The 17,335-nt window shown below is 31.3% G+C and overlaps 1 protein-coding gene across 1 annotated transcript; it reads left to right on the top strand.

Moving 5' to 3' along the window:
* Window positions 1–15,112: 15,112 nt before the first annotated feature.
* Window positions 15,113–17,023, top strand: LOC139867609 (protein HEAT INTOLERANT 4-like). Its single transcript, XM_071855976.1, has 2 exons — window positions 15,113–15,204; window positions 15,953–17,023. The coding sequence occupies exons 1-2, from the start codon at window positions 15,139–15,141 to the stop codon at window positions 16,889–16,891; spliced, it is 1,005 nt and encodes a 334-aa protein (XP_071712077.1). The 5' UTR covers window positions 15,113–15,138; the 3' UTR covers window positions 16,892–17,023.
* The last annotated feature ends 312 nt before the right edge of the window (window positions 17,024–17,335 follow it).

Genomic DNA, 17,335 nt, shown 5'->3' on the forward strand with positions numbered 1-17,335 from the left:
TGACAAGTCAAGATCGTGTCATTACAATTTCCTTCCTAGAACATTAACAATGTTCATTCCGAAATTTATATCTGCGAATTCTGGACCATTACAAGCGGTGCTTAATCGCAAGAAGAAGAAACGGAAGGACAAAGCTCCGAACTAGAAATGGGAGTATAAATCATAGCAAATAGAAGAGAGCATTAACTGTGGATGACAATGATTATAGAAGAAGCAAGGACTTTGAAATATAAGGGAAGATATAAAACCCAACAACAACCCAGAAATCACAAACCGTATATATCAATGCATATAGCAATATAAAGACACGGGAGAACTAAAAACACTATAAAACCAAGAGTATAGTAGAAGTAAATAGATTCTTCTGGCGGCAGATGAAAAAGAAGAACGACAGATATGAAAGTGAGGAGTATATCAAGAATCAGCACTGGATGGAGCATATTGACAAATACTTTAAAATATGAGTTGAGGGAGAAAGAATAGAAGGTGTAAGGAAACGAAGATGGTGGATTTATAGTGAAGTACCAGACAGAACAATCAAGACAGATCATCGCATTTAACCAAAGAGGATTCTAATTTCCTTAATTATCGAAGAACCCAAATCTTATGACGAAGATTTCCTCTAAATCTGAAAATCAACCGTGACTACGTCACTGGTTAAAACGAATCTGCATTTATTCATTTCACTCTTTTGTGATAGCTTCACTTATACTCTTCGCGTAATCAAATTGTTTTATCTATATTACTCAATGATTATAAAACTCTATTTATCAACTCATATTCGTCATGAAAACATTTTTATGGTTAGCCATGACGATCTCGATCAAATTTCGAGGACGAAATTTCTTTAACAGGTAGGTACTGTGACGACCCGGAAATTTCCGACCAAATTTAAACTTTAATCTTTATATTATTCCGACACGATAAGCAAAGTTTGTTAAGTTGAATCTCAAGAATTTTAAACTGTGTTCATACATTCATTATAACCTCGACCAAATTCCGACGATTCACGAACCGTTATATATAAATAGATATGTATATGTATATATATATATTATAACTTGAGAATATTAATAAAGTATTAAACGTATAATACTTTACACGAACGTATTTGTTTCAATATGATTTTCGACGAAAAAAAAATATATTAAATGATTGGATTATCAGAAACATTGAATTATGGTTACAAGTCTCTGTTGAGAGGTCCACTATGATTTGAGAAAATCTATTCCTCTTAACGATATTCAGAATAATTTGTAAAGCTATTTATAAATAAAAACAAAAAGTGTCATTTACGAAAGTTAGACAAAAGTTAGTGAAGAATTGGTTTCCATAATATTCTATTAATTTAGTTTTAAAAGTACAAAAAACGTTTTCAGTTTAAAAAGAACTTTATTATTAAAACATATATATCTTTTATAAATATCTAGAACCACTTTTGACAACTCATTACTTAACCAGCATGATAAAGATAACGATATTTATATTTTATTTTATTAAATATATATAACAATTTAAATTAATATTATATATATTTATACGTGTATTATACATACATAGTATTTATACTTTTACTATACTTTAACTTTACCTTTACTTTACTTTTACTTTACTTTAACTTTAATAATTCATACTTTAATAATTCATACTTTAATAATTCACTTTAATAATTCACTTTAATAATTCATACTTTAATAATTTACTTTAATAATTCATACTTTAATAATTCACTTTAATAATTCATACTTTAATAATTCACTTTAATAATTCATACTTTAATAATTCACTTTAATAATTCAAAAATCTGTTATAAATAGAATTCAATAGGTTTCATTATTTCATAGAAACTTGAAAATATATTTCTCTAAACTCTCTCAATCGAATTACATATATATATTTTCTTTATATTATTTCAAGATATTATTAGTATACATAAAATATTACGACGGAGTGCTGTCCGAGTGATTTCAAAATAGTTTTTTTGAATGAGTCGAAGCTAAGGAAATTATGGGTTATAGCTATGGAGGTGATGGGTATGGTTCATGGGTATGCTCGTGATGTCAATCTAGTGTTTATCATCTCCGTTGCGTCTACGTACTTTCCTGCAATATTGAATCTCAATATTGATACGTGAGCACTCATAACTTCACTTTTATATATCAATAGTGTATCCCTGACTAGTGCTCGAGTATATAGGATTATGCATGCTTGTACATTCGATATTGTCCTTAGATAGGTTTGTTGAATCCTGAATTAGATACATATGCTACTGAGATAGGTTATATGATATGCATATCATTGGAAAGCTAGCGAAAAATTAAGAACTTTTCATTTAGATATCGAATGGTTTCGATGAACGGATTAGAAGTTATAGTCAACTGAATTTTAGTATTATTGTTAAAATGATTATTATTACTATCGTCGTTATTATTTTAATAGAAATATCATTGTTATTATAAAATATCATTATTACTATTATATTAGTATTATCATTTTATCATAATACCATTTTTAGTAAATATAAATATTGTTATTTTTTTATAGAATAATAATAATTATTATTACAAAATAATACAACTTTTACTTATTATTATTATGATCAATATTATTTTATCAAATAAATAGGGGATATAAAGATATTTTTCACCACGCGTAATATAATTACATTAATAATACTTACCACTATAGTTTTACGATATTAAGTGAACTTTATAAATTTTACTACTTAAGATATATAAAAGTATATTCTATCATATATAAACGTTAATATAAATTTTTATTAATAAATGACTTTTATTATTATAAAATCTAATAAATATATTTAAATATATAAAACGACTATAGTTAAGTTATATAATAAACACGTATAAATTTTAGAAGTCATTTTGGGTCAAGTTGACTTTTGTTGACTTTTGCATATTAGTCTCGAGCATTAGGATTGTGGTACACTATGACTTGACCAAAAATTGTTAGACAAATATTGACCAACATATAAATATATATAATTAATATAGGTTCGTGAATCCGAGGCCAACCTTGCACTTATTAAATGACGTTATATGTATTTTTACTACGAAATACAGTATGGTGAGTTTCATTTGCTCCCTTTTTATATATATTTTTGGGCTGAGAATACATGCGCTGATTTATAAATATTTTACGAAATAGGCACAAGTACTAAAACTAATTCTATGTGGGTTTAAACCAGAAATATACCCTTAGCTTGGTAACATTAAACTACTTGTCTATGTACGGTAGGCGCGAATCCTAAAGATAGATCTATTGGGTCTGACAAACCCCATCCTGACTATGGGATGCTTTAGTACTTCGAGGTTATTTTAAACACACCTGATCTGGTGTACTTCAGAGGGTAAAACATGAACGTTAAGGCTTGTTACCGGGTGCCTACAATTTATAGAATACTTTTATACACTTGCGAGTGTACATATATTTATAAACGGAAATCTTGTGGTCTATTAATATATTGAAATGATTGTTATGATAAACCTATGAACTCACCAACCTTTTGGTTGACACTTTAAAGCATGTTTATTCTCAGGTATTAAAGAAATCTTCCGCTGTGCATTAGCTCATTTTAAGGATATTACTTGGAGTCATTCATGGCATACTTTGAAAGACGTTGCATTCGAGTCGTTGAGTTCATCAAGATTAATATTAAGTCAATTATAGTTGGATGTAATATGAAATGGTATGCATGCCGTCAATTTTTGATGTAAAGAAAGTTTGTCTTTTAAAAACGAATGCAATGTTTGTAAAACGTATCATATAGAGGTCAAATACCTCGCGATGTAATCAACTATTGTGAATCATTTATAATGTATATGAACGGGTCCTTTCAGGTGGCATGACTGTCATTACAAATGAGAAAAATGAGCTTATTCCTACTAGGACCGTAACAGGATGGCGTGTATGTATTGATTATAGAAAATTAAATGACGCCACCAGAAAAGATCACTTTCCCTTACCTTTCATAGATCAAATGTTGGAAAGATTAGCCGGAAATAGTTACTATTGTTTTCTAGATGGATTTTCCGGATATTTTCAAATTCCAATAGCACCCGAGGACCAAGAGAAAACCACATTCACGTGCCCTTATGGTACTTTTTCTTACAAACGCATGCCATTTGGACTTTGTAACGCCCCTGCAACCTTTCAAAGGTGTATGATGGCGATTTTTCATGACATGATAGAAGAATGCATGGAAGTTTTCATGGATGACTTTTCAGTCTTCGGTGATACATTTGAAACATGTCTAGCTAATCTGGAACGAATGCTCATTAGATGCGAACAATCAAATCTAGTTCTTAATTGGGAGAAATGCCATTTTATGGTTAAAGAGGGCATCGTTCTTGGACATAAAATTTCAAAAGAAGGAATTGAAGTGGATAGAGCTAAAGTAGATGTAATTGCTAAACTTCCACATCCCACCAATGTTAGAGGATTTAGGAGTTTTCTAGGGCATGCCGGTTTTTACCGACGTTTCATAAAAGATTTTTCTAAAATTGCAACTCCTATGAATAAACTCCTAGAAAAGGATGCTCCATTCATCTTTTCAGATGAGTGTATCAAATCTTTTAATATTCTTAAAGAGAAACTCACTAATGCGCCGATCATGATAACACCAAATTGGAATCTACCATTTGAACTAATGTGCGATGCAAGTGATTTTGCAATGGGAGCCGTTTTAGGACAAAGGATTGAAAAACGATTTCAACCTATATATTATGCTAGTAAGACATTACAAGGAGCACAAACGAACTATATAACTACTGAAAAAGAACTCCTTGCTATTGTCTTTGCTTTTGACAAATTTCGATCATATCTCGTTCTAGCAAAAACGGTGGTCTATACCGACCATTCTGCTCTTAGATACCTATTTTCAAAACAAGATGCTAAACCAAGATTAATCCGTTGGATCTTACTCTTACAAGAGTTTGATATTGAAATCCGAGATAAAAGAGGAGCAGAAAATCTCGCCGCTGATCATCTTTCTCGTCTTGAAAATCCCGAGTTAGAAGTTCTAAATGAATCGACCATACAAGACAACTTTCCTGATGAATATCTATTGAAGATAGATTATAAAGAAATTCCATGGTTTGCAGACTATGCAAACTACTTAGTTTGTGGATTCCTTGAAAAAGGATTATCGTACCAAAGACGAAAGAAATTCTTCAGTGATATAAAACACTATTTTTGGGAAGATCCACATTTGTTTAAAAGTTATCCCGATGGAATAATACGCCGATGTGTATTCGGATATGAAGCCAGTAAAATATTAAACCATTGTCACACAGGACCAACAGGAGGGCATTATGGGCCTCAACTAACAGCAAGAAAAGTTTATGATGCTGGATTCTATTGGCCTACAATTTACAAAGACTCACACCTTCTTTGCAAATCCTGTGATGCTTGTCAAAGGGCCGGAAAATAAGTCAACGTGATGAAATGCCACAAAATGTCATTCAAGTATGTGAAGTATTTGACATTTAGGGTATTGACTTTATGGGTCCATTTCCAAAATCTCATAATAATCTATATATACTCGTAGCCATTGATTATGTATCTAAATGGGCGGAAGCACAAGCTCTCCCAACTAACGATGCACGAGTTGTAGTCAACTTTTTAAAATGTCTTTTTGCAAGGTTTGGAACACCGAAAGCTTTAATAAGTGATCGGGGTACTCATTTCTGTAATAATCAACTTGAGAAAGTTCTTAAAAGATATGGAGTAACTCATAAAATCTCCACCGCATATCATCTACAAACAAGTGGACAAGTTGAAAATACCAACCGAGCTTTAAAACGTATTCTAGAGAAAACCGTAGGATCAAATCCGAAGGAATGGTCCATTAAATTGGAGGATGCACTCTGGGCTTTTAGAACAGCCTACAAAACTCCAATTGAAACCACACCTTTTAGACTTGTTTATGGAAAAGCATGTCATCTTCCAGTAGAAATTGAACACAAAGCATTTTGGGCTTTGAAGACATGTAATCTTGATTTACATAAAGCCGGACGTCTACGATTAAGTCAACTAAACGAATTAAAAGAATTAAGACATGAAGCATACGAAAATTCGTTAATCTATAAAGAAAGAACGAAGAAATGGCATGATAAAAGAATCAGAAGTTCAAAAGAATTTAAAGAAGGAGACAGAGTTCTTCTTTTCAATTCACGATTCAAGCTATTTCCTGGAAAATTGAAATCAAGATGGTCTGGACCATTCATAGTTAAAAGAGTTTTTCCTTACGGAATGATAGAATTAATAAATTCAAATGGGATTGAATTTAAAGTTAATGGTCACAGAGTTAAACACTACATAGATAGTCCGATGGAAGTCGACAACGAAGTTAATCACAATTTCGATACCACAGCTAACTAAGTGTGGGGAGAATCAAGTCTTTAAAAGATAATATGTATTTATGTTAGAGTTAGATTGTCTGTTTTCGTGTAATTCTCGAAAATGGAACCCGAATGGTCTTTCCCTAGCAGACCCTAAAGAACTAGTCTTCTCCCCCCATTCTGAATTTTTATTTTTTTAGGTTTTTACAAAATGAAGACTGCCTGTGAACTAAACCATGGTCTAATGCTACACGCTTTGATCACTAAACGTAATAATGACACACTTCCGAGTGAAATAGTATCAGTAATCAGAGAAAGAATGGACGGAGTTAGAAAAGAATCCAGATGCGAAGATAATAAGTTACAATTTGGTAAAGGAAAATCAAAATCCGCAGCGAAAAGAAGAGCACGACACCTAGAAAGATGATACAAATGCGGAAAATGGTCACATGGAGGTAAATGTTCAAATAATCAAACCTATTCAAATACCGAATTTGTTACTTTATGCAGAGACGGACCGTTCATATGTTTAGAAGAAAAGACACTGAATGCTCGAGGTTACGCCTATGTAGCTATGGAAAACCAATTAAACCGACTATCTTATGAATGGGATAGATCATATAACTAAGAATACTATCTCACAGGTAAGTCTGTACAGTTTTTATTTTTTTTATTTATTTTTATTTTTAACCTTTTGATAATAAACGCTAATTTGTTCGCTATAAAGTATTAAATTGGTATTGAATAAAATTAGGTTTGGCGACCGAAATTATTGATATCATTCAAAAATTTATTACATCACTGCGAAATTTAACGTTTATTCTTAAGGTATAAATATCTTTAATCAATCAACCCAAAATATTTCAAAAATTCGTCATGAGTTAAATTAGGTCTTGGAACCGAAATTACTTTACCGAAAAGAGGGGCGCATATTTTTTATAATATTTGACTGATTAAAGTGGGATAAAAAGCCAAAAAGATTTTTAATTTTATTTTTACCATGTTTTTAAAATTAATATTTAAATCTTAAATTAATATTGTAAACTTTGTAAAAACAATATTTTAAAAATTGTAAATATTTGAAAAATTAATATAAGTTTGGTGTGAATTTATAATATGAATTTTTAAATTAAGTTTGGTGTGAATTTTCAATTTTTAAAATATGAATTTTTAATTTTATGCATTTCAAATTTTAAGTTTGGTGTTAATTTTTAATATTAATTTTGAATTTTATATTTAAATTGTGTGAATTTAAAAACAAAAATTTACTTTATCTCATTAAGTTAAAAATATGATTTTTAAAATTCGTCGTAAGTTGAAGACTAGGTCGTTGAACCGAAATTGCTTTACCCGAGGGAGGGACGAGAACTTTTATTATCATTATTTTTAATCTTATTGAATTAAAGTATGCCAAAAACATTAAAAAACCCAAAAATCTTAGCTTTTAAAACAATCGCTACAAAAAGACAAATTTTAAAATTTTGTCGAAGGACGGACTAGGACATCGATCCGAAACGACCTCGTCCTAAATAACAAGGGAAATAAAATTTTAAAATTAATTACTTAATTGTTTTAATTAATATAAGATGTTATAAAAAAACAAAAAAAAAAAAAAACAAACTCCGCGACTCGCGGAGTTTGAAGCTTTAAACCCCGCGACTCGCGGAGGGACTAAAATCCAGAAAAAAAAATATAAACGCAGAACAGCTCAGTCCACACCACAAACTCAAAAAAAACTGCGAAAAAACTGCCGAAAAAATCCGCAAAAACACCCCCAAAATCACAATTTTTAACCGTTAATCATCAAATCTTTTACTAAAATCATGTTGAGAAGGATGCTATCAAGGAATTACTCAAGAAAAACGGTAAATTTCTACACCTAAACACCATTTAATCCGAAAATTAGTGTTCTTGAGCAATTTTTTTTCCCAATTTGATTTTGATGCTTTTTAGTGTAATTATGCTTAAATTGCTTATGTATTATGCTTGTATAACCTAGATTGATGCTATTTAACATGATTAGAAGCCTTAAACTTCAAATTTTGAGTAATCTAGGGGTTTGTGTTCTTGAGCAAATTTGGGGCTTTTTGATATAAACAGGTTATGGCCGATTTTTGTCATGAATTGTTGCTAAATTAAGTAGTGTAACATGTTTAGGTAGTTAAATGATCCAAACTTTGAGCCTAAACATGATTTTGAGAATTAAAGTGGACTTTTTCAAGTCTAAAATTCATGAACTTGATTTTTGAGAGATAATGCCATTTGAAACTTGTTTAATTGCTAGTAATGATTATTTTGACATGTTATTTGAGTTGAATGCTTATGAACTTGGCGAACATTTTCGTATATGCTTATTTGAAAAAGTGTAGATTTGATAAAAATGTGAAAATGAGCTTAAGTTTGATATAAATTGATCATGTCATTGTAATTATTTTGATTGATGATTTTGCTGACACTAATGCATATTTGGATGCATAAAAATTGTGTTTTATGTGTTTTGCAGACTGAAAGGGGTGAATCTTCATCCCAAGCTCGCAATGCTCCTGCTGAGAATGCGGAACAACAGTAGGTGGATAACTACTACAAGCAAGATATACCTCATCCAGTCATGACATTTTCTGATATGCACTTGGAAGATTTGCACCCGAACCTGAGATTTGACAGACTTTGGATAGATTATCCAAAATACCAAAGGGGTTTGCATACTCTTCATTCTAAAGTTGTTGAGGTACTGAGGGTCATAGAATGGGGACCATTAGAAGCTGTAGAATTGGCCGGGCCAATTAGGGAATTACTTGCACAGAGGTATGGTAATTCTACTTTTAACGACTGGGTACGTTTATTCACCATGCGTAGACCTGTATATAAAGTATGGTGTGAAGAATTGTTGTGTAGTATAGAATTAAATGATCGGGTAGCTAGTTTAACCGATCGATCTTTTATTAGATTTTTGTTAGGAGGTTCAATGCGCCACATGTCTTTACTAGACATGGCTCAGGCTTTATGTATATATACGCCTGAGGAGTTAGCATCTGCCGATTGTAGAGGGTTGATACTAAATGGTAGAAAGATAGATGAAAATTTTGATACACATGGTGTATGGAGTCAAATGACAAGCCATCACCGATTCAAAGGGGGAAATTACTCTTATTTGGATATAGATAGAGCTGAATTAAGAGTGATTCATAGGTTTTTAGCTAATTCGATTACACAAAGAGGTAAGAACAAGGAAAAGGTAAATGAACAGGATTTGTTTTACCATATGTGTATTCGAGACCCACAAAGCGCTGTAAGTATACCTTATTGTGTGGGTTATTATTTATCAGCTATGGTTAGGGGGATGAGACCGCATAGCATAATAGGAGGTGGTATTTTTATTACTTTGATTGCTGAATATCTCGGTGTGGATATAAGTCGGGGGGGATTATTAGTCGAAGAACCAGAACCCCGCGATACAATAGGTTTAAATGTATACCATGGTGCGAAAGTTTTGAAGAGGCAAAATAACGCAGCAGTACAATACCATGGTAGACATCCACAGGTTGAGAGAAACCAACAGCAAGGTAATGTAGGAGGGGGAAATGAAATGCAAGAAATGCAAAGGTTTATAGCTTCACAGGAGTACGAAAATGCTAGACAGAGAGCATTTGAAGATTGGCAAGTTCATCAAAACCAAATCATAGCTCATTGCCAACATATAGGTAGAAACTATATTCCTACTCCAAAACCCATATTCCCTCCCTGGTCTATAGAGATGCAACCACCGTATCCTACATATAACCCAGCCAAAGCATTCTATAGCACCTATGGTTATGCATGGAACCCCTATTGGTATCAGTATCATCCCTAGTCTACTTAGTTTTATTTATTTTGTAATTTGTAATGTTGATACGTTTAATACTTATGTTAATATTGTAATAGTTTTTATAATTTTCTAACTTTTATTCTTAGATTTTAATAATTTTTGAATGTGGGGTAATATACCAAACTTCAAAAATATATATATATATATGTTTGCAGTTTATCTTATGTACACAACAGGGTAAAACAACGCATTTTCAAAGACTGGCATTAAGTTCAGCAAAAGCAACTAATGCCAGCAAAGACGGAATGAACAAATGATGTGCACCATTTATCATTCAGCAAACAAACGCCAATATATTTGGAAACTTTGGTAAAATGTAATCATTTTCACACAAATCACCCTCAATAATTTAAATTGTTATTGATTTCTTGCAAATGAGGGCATTGCAAGATCTTAAGTGTGGGAAGGGGTTAAATTCTTTCGGATTTTATAATTTTTATCTTAAACACTTGGTTACCATTAAAAATACTAGTAAAACAGTAGTTGTATTAGAATCTAGTGCTCTCTGATAATAAAGAACAGCCCTAGTCTTATATACTGACTACCCAATTCTAGTAAAAATTTTCAAAATTTTCAATTAAATGAACTCAAAATCATGTTTATACATATTTATGAACGATAAAACTAGGTTTTAACACCGAAATTATTGTTACCTCAGAAAGGACATAAATTGAGAAACAAACTAAAATGTTAAAATTTATTTAAAATGGAATAGAGGACAATAAAAAGGAAGATAAAAGCCAAGTGTGGGAAAATTCTCCAAGTTATTCAAAACATATATCACATATTTTTGTACAAATAACTGAAAATACTTTTGCTTTGGACTAAACTAAAAAGTTTTACCTGATTTACTGTAAGAGAGATGGATCTACACGATGAATCAATTCCATCATTAAAAGGAAGTAAAGTCTTCCGAAAAAGACACGCGCTTCTTGATTTAAGTCAGGAAGTTGTCGTCCAGACCAGCTGTAGGTTGACGAAAAATCTAGAAAAGTCATCACTAAAATCAGCAGGAAATCCACGGACCTCAGCATTAAACAGGGTCGCCAAGTGGTCAGATTTATCCTAACCATGAGAAGGATTTATCTCGTACAATGGGGGCACCATGCAAATTAGCTTGATAAGACTAATGAATCAGATCCCCAGAAAGGATAATCTCCTTAAAGATTAAAAATCAGCTTTTAAAGCCTGATATTACTCAATCCTAGAGATTGACCTTAAAGATTGAGAATTCAAACTCATGGAATTCAATGATATCTAAACTCGAGCTTGAACGAGAAAATATTTTGATAAAATTACAAACCGATTTGTTTTCTGAAAACCCTATTTTCAATGCGTTCATTACCATTGAACGTAAAATCCTAGGAATTCACCTGGAATTCATTAGGTCACCTGAACCAAATCGGGTGTCAACCGTAAGAACGGTGGTTGCATAGTGGTCAAAGACAGGACCTTGTGCCAAACCTACAAATTATAAGGGTGAGCTTTACTATTGCTCCTACAAAGGATAGTAATTGCGTCCGACACGTTATAGACCATAATTAAAAGCATGTCAGGGGACAATGCCTTAACAGTTGCTTGTTCAACGCTTTCCTTTACAACCGGACGGTAGTTTACCGAAAGGTAATATACGGGACAAGTAAACTGGACGTGTTGCTTTCCAAATACAAGGTTAGCAAGTGGGTGACACAAAACCATAAGTTTTGAGCTAAAATTTTTAAATCTGAAACCCACCAAACCCACAAAAATATTTTGCAACCACCGGTAAAGGGTTATTCCGGAAAACTTATCTAGGGTAAAAACTAGATTTAATTTTCAAAAGATCAAATGTTTTCATAAAGATCCAATTTCCTTAATGGATCTAAATTTTTATAGTCATGTGGGACTGTAAACCATATCGTTACTACCATTGTTTATACCGCCGTATAGAAATCACTGATGTACAAAGTGTGAAGAATAAAGAAGTGATTCTAGTATTTCAAGACGATATTGCTTGAGGACAAGCAACGCTTAAGTGTGGGAATATTTTATAATGCTAAAAACGAACATATATTTCATAGCATTATTCCTCAAGAAAGACAAGCTTTTAGTTGCAATTGTTCTATTTAAAAGTGATATTCGTTTAAATAATAAAAGGTGAAGACAAAAGACAGATTCGACGAATTGAAGACGCAAACGACCAAAAAGCTCAAAAGTACAAAATACAATCAAAGAGGTTCCAATTATTGATAAGAAACGTCTCGAAATTACAAGAGTACAAGATTCAAAACGCAAAGTACAAGATATTAAATTGTATGCAAGGACGTTCGAAAATCCGGAACCGGGAACAGAGTCAACTCTCAACGCTCGACGCAACGGACTAAAAATTACAAGTCAACTATGCACATGAATATAATATAATATATAAATAATTCTTAAAAATTATATATATATTATATTAATATTTAAAACCGTCGGCAGACTAAGATCCAATTTGGAGTGAGCTGGAATTTCAAACTCCGCGACTCGCGGAGTTTGAAGGCAAAAAATGCCGCGAGTTGCGGAGCCCCAAATTCTGAAACTCCCTATAAAAGCAAACGAATTCTGATCGCAAAAATAAAACATATATCCATCCTCTCTATATCTATACGTAAATATTTATATTTATATTTTAATTTTAATTTTAATTTTAATTTTAATCCTAATAATAAGGGTATGTTAGCGAATATTGTAAGTGTGTAAGTCGAAATTCTGTCCGTGTAACGCTACGCTATTTTTAATCATTGTAAGTTATGTTCAACCTTTTTAATTTAATGTCTCGTAGCTAAGTTATTATTATGCTTATTTAATCCGAAGTAATCATGATGTTGGGCTAATTACTAAAATTGGGTAATTGGGCTTTGTACCATAATTGGGGTTTGAACAAAAGAACGACACTTGTGGAAATTAGACTATGGGCTATTAATGGGCTTTATATTTGTTTAACTAAATGATAGTTTGTTAATGTTAATATAAAGATTTACAATTGGGCGTCCCTATAAATAACCATATACACTCGATCGAACACGATGGGCGGGGTATTTATATGTACGAATAATCGTTCATTTAACCGGACACGGGAATGGATTAATAGCCACTAAAATAATTAAAACAGGGGTGAAATTATGTACAACGTCACTTGGTATAATTGATAACAAAATATTAAAACCTTGGGTTACACTCAGTCGACATCCTGGTGTAATTATTAAACAAAGTATTAAAATCTTGTTACAGTTTAAGTCCCCAATTAGTTGGAATATTTAACTTCGGGTATAAGGATAATTTGACGAGGACACTCGCACTTTATATTTATGACTGATGGACTGTTATGGACAAAAACCAGACGGACATATTAAATAATCCAGGACAAAGGACAATTAACCCATGGGAATAAACTAAAAATCAACACGTCAAACATCATGATTACGGAAGTTTAAATAAGCATAATTCATTTATTTCATATTTAATTTCCTTTATTTTATATTTAATTGCACTTCTAATTATCGCATTTTTATTGTTATTGTATTTAATTGCACTTTTAATTATCGTACTTTTTAATTATCGCAAGTTTATTTTATCGCACTTTTATTATTCGCAATTTCATTATCGTTATTTACTTTACGCTTTAATTTAAGTCTTGTATTTATTTTTAATATTTTACATTTGGTTTTAACTGTGACTAAAGTTTTAAAATCGACAAACTGGTCATTAAACGGTAAAAACCCCCCTTTATAATAATAATATTACTTATATATATATTTGTATTTTTATAAAAGTAAACTAATATAGCGTTAAGCTTTGTTTAAAGATTTTCCCTATGGAACGAACCGGACTTACTAAAAACTACACTACTGTACGATTAGGTACACTGCCTATAAGTGTTGTAGCAAGGTTTAAGTATATCCATTCTCTAAATAAATAAATATCTTGTGTAAAATTGTATCGTATTTAATAGTATTTCCTGCTAAAATATAAAGCTATTTTATATACACTCCGCTACCACATCAAACATAAATGATAATTAGGCGACAGTGTCGACCATATAATTGTTAGATAATAGAAATATAAATGTTAGTAACATAAATGATAATTAGGCGACATTGTCGACCATATATTTTTCAGGTGGTATAACCGACCATATATCATTTAGGTGGCAGAGCCAACCATATTTAGTATTAAGATTATCGTGCTGATAACGTGTTATAATTTAGTAGGCTTATAACTACCTTTAGTGATTTGATTCTTGATTAAGAATACTAATAATGAAGTGTAAGAACAAAGATGATAATGGAGAGAAAGAAAGAAACACTTTGTAAGTGTGAGAAATGGTGCAAGTTTAATGCTTGCATTCATGGCTATTTATAGCAAAAATATCACAAGTTTAGGTAATACAATAATATTACTTTTGTGTATCAATAATTGACTATCCATTTATATATATATATATATATATATATATATATATATATATATATATATATATATATATATATATATATATATATATATTCTATATTATAACAGAATTCAAATAATCAAAACTTCCAAATATATAACCGCTAAATAATTAGCTTTAGCTTTAAGCTAAACTCAATTATATTTAGAGTTATATAGCTTTAGCTTTAAGCTGCAGCTAAACTCAATATATTTAGGGTTCTAAAAGCGAATTTTCGTATATTAAAACTCGTGGTCGTTCATCTGGAATCAAAAAAGGTACGTAAGATACCACTATCATTCTTCATATATTTTCGATTCTACATACATACATGTCCATTAATTTATATATGCGTATATATATATATATATATATATATATATATATATATATATATATCGTAATTCTTCTGTTGTAAATTAACGAATTAGTATCATCGACTTCTTTGTGGATTGTTTATGTTCGAGCAATTGTTTATTGCCATTGATGTAATGTTCATGTGCTATATGTGCATGGTTTATATAGTAAATAACCTTTATATAAACTTGACTCTCTTATCATAAATATTCGCATGTCTTATCATCAAGTGTGTTTAAACTGAACATGTTTAGATAATGATGCTTAGTCGCTTAGATTGATTAATTATGTTTATTGATACACTTGAATTATCACATTCACTTCGTTTTTTTTTTATTATGTGTTAAATTTATGTTCCATTCTGTTTGTTTGTGTTTCATGTTCGTGCGTTTTGTGTTGGTATATGTTCGTTTAGCATCTTAACAAACGAGCACGAACATACCTAGTTAGTTTTATACTAAATCAACTAAAAATCAAAAATAACATATTGCAGAGAACTACAGATTTGGAATTCGAATTCTGTTTGTTTATCAATTTGTGTTTTTAATTCTCTCTGGCTTAGTTCAACAGTGATCCTGATCGTCGTACGTTTTTATGTTAAAAACATGCGTTCTAGTTCCGTTGATGTAATGTTCATGTGCTATATATGTTTCATAAAGTAATTAACCTTTATATAATCTTGATTCTCATCATATATTCGCATGTCTTGTCAAGTGCGTTTAAGATGTTTTAGATTGATTAATTATGTTTATGTGCTATTATGTTTAAGATATTTAATATGTGCTATTATGTTTAAGATGTTTAAGATGTTTTAGATTGATTAATCATTGTGTTGGTGTTTGTATTTTTATAATTGTCGTACGTTTTTATGTTAAAAACTGACTTCATATGATTTCTTATTTATCTTCATTGCAGCGAATTTACAAAAAAGTCAACATGCCAAAGAGGGAGGGAACTAAGCGAAAACATGAAACAGAACCCGAGTCCATTCACGAACAGCGTGAATTCGAGGATTTATGGAAACAAATCTTCTCAGTTGGAACAGAATGGGAACACATCGACTCGCTATATACACACAATTGGAATTTCACAAATCTTGAAAAAGCATTCGAACAAGGCGGATTGTTACATGACAAAAAAGTCTACTTATTCGGCTCTACAGAATTTCAACAAGACGATGAAAAAGAAAAACTAACCTGCATACCTATAATCGTTGCAGTTGTATCTCCAATTCCACCGTCTGATAAAATTGGAATTAAGTCAGTACAAAGGGAGACTGAAGAAATCGTCAACATGAAGCACATGAAAATGGATTGGGTTCCTTATATTCCATTAAGTAAACGCGCGTCTTCAATTGAAAGAGTTAAACAATTTCAGATATTTATCTTGCAATGCGTTCAAAGAAGGGCTGGTTTAAAACAAATGACAATCGATCGTATCAAGAAATTTGATTACTGCTTACCGTACATTTACAATCCCTTTGAGGAAGATGAGACGGATAACAGTACTATTGTGGATATTGTGTATCCACCGGTTGTGTGCACGTTTGATTATGAGTTTGATGAACTTGAAAAGTTTACTAATGGGCTAATTGATGAAGAAGCTTTATGTGAAGATCGAATGGACGAGTTTAAGGAATTTGTTAGGGAAAAGGTTCGAGAATTAAAAAGAGCTAATCGTGATGCAAATAAGAAGAGAAAGAAAGCTAAGGAAGAAATGGATCAACATAAAGTGACTGCATTTGAAAATATGAAGGTTTATAAGTTTTATCCTGTTGACTCCCCTGATTTCGCAATTCGTCAAAAGGCTAAATATGTAAATCGTTATTACGGCAAGGCGCATATGGTACTTTGAGCGAAATTATTATGTACGTGATGGGAAAATTGCTAGGTGTTATGTAGGAGTTTTAATTTGTTACTCAATTTTGAAATTTATTGTGTTCACAAGAATTGTTAGTTAAGTCTACTAGAGGTGGTTGTTTGATATGTTCATGATGTTGATTCGTATTTTGAAAGTTATTTTAATATTTTTGCATGTATGTGTGATTTTTATGGTTAGTGGTTTTCTTAAAAATTCGAAATGATACTGTAAATCTTATGAAATCCTTTTATGAAGAATTAGAAGTGAAAATAATAATAATTGAATCGTTTGTGCCATGTTGGTGAGTTATTTCTTGTTTTTTTTTTTTTTTTTAACAGCAAAGATTATATATTTTATTAATACGAAAATGAGTATTTACAAGTAAGAGGGCATCGCCCATGAAACAAAGATACAAAACAAACACGACCTTAGACAAAA

The sequence above is a fragment of the Rutidosis leptorrhynchoides genome, chromosome 9 (genome assembly GCF_046630445.1).
Source record: "Rutidosis leptorrhynchoides isolate AG116_Rl617_1_P2 chromosome 9, CSIRO_AGI_Rlap_v1, whole genome shotgun sequence".
NCBI lineage: Eukaryota > Viridiplantae > Streptophyta > Magnoliopsida > Asterales > Asteraceae > Rutidosis > Rutidosis leptorrhynchoides.

Bases quoted from the DNA above. Each gene is read 5' to 3' on its own strand.
- LOC139867609 (XM_071855976.1), top strand. From the start codon at position 15,139: ATGTTCGAGCAATTGTTTATTGCCATTGATGTAATGTTCATGTGCTAT. The intron at 15,205-15,952 runs GTAAATAACCTT...TCTTCATTGCAG, and splicing joins ATATGTGCATGGTTTATATA to CGAATTTACAAAAAAGTCAA.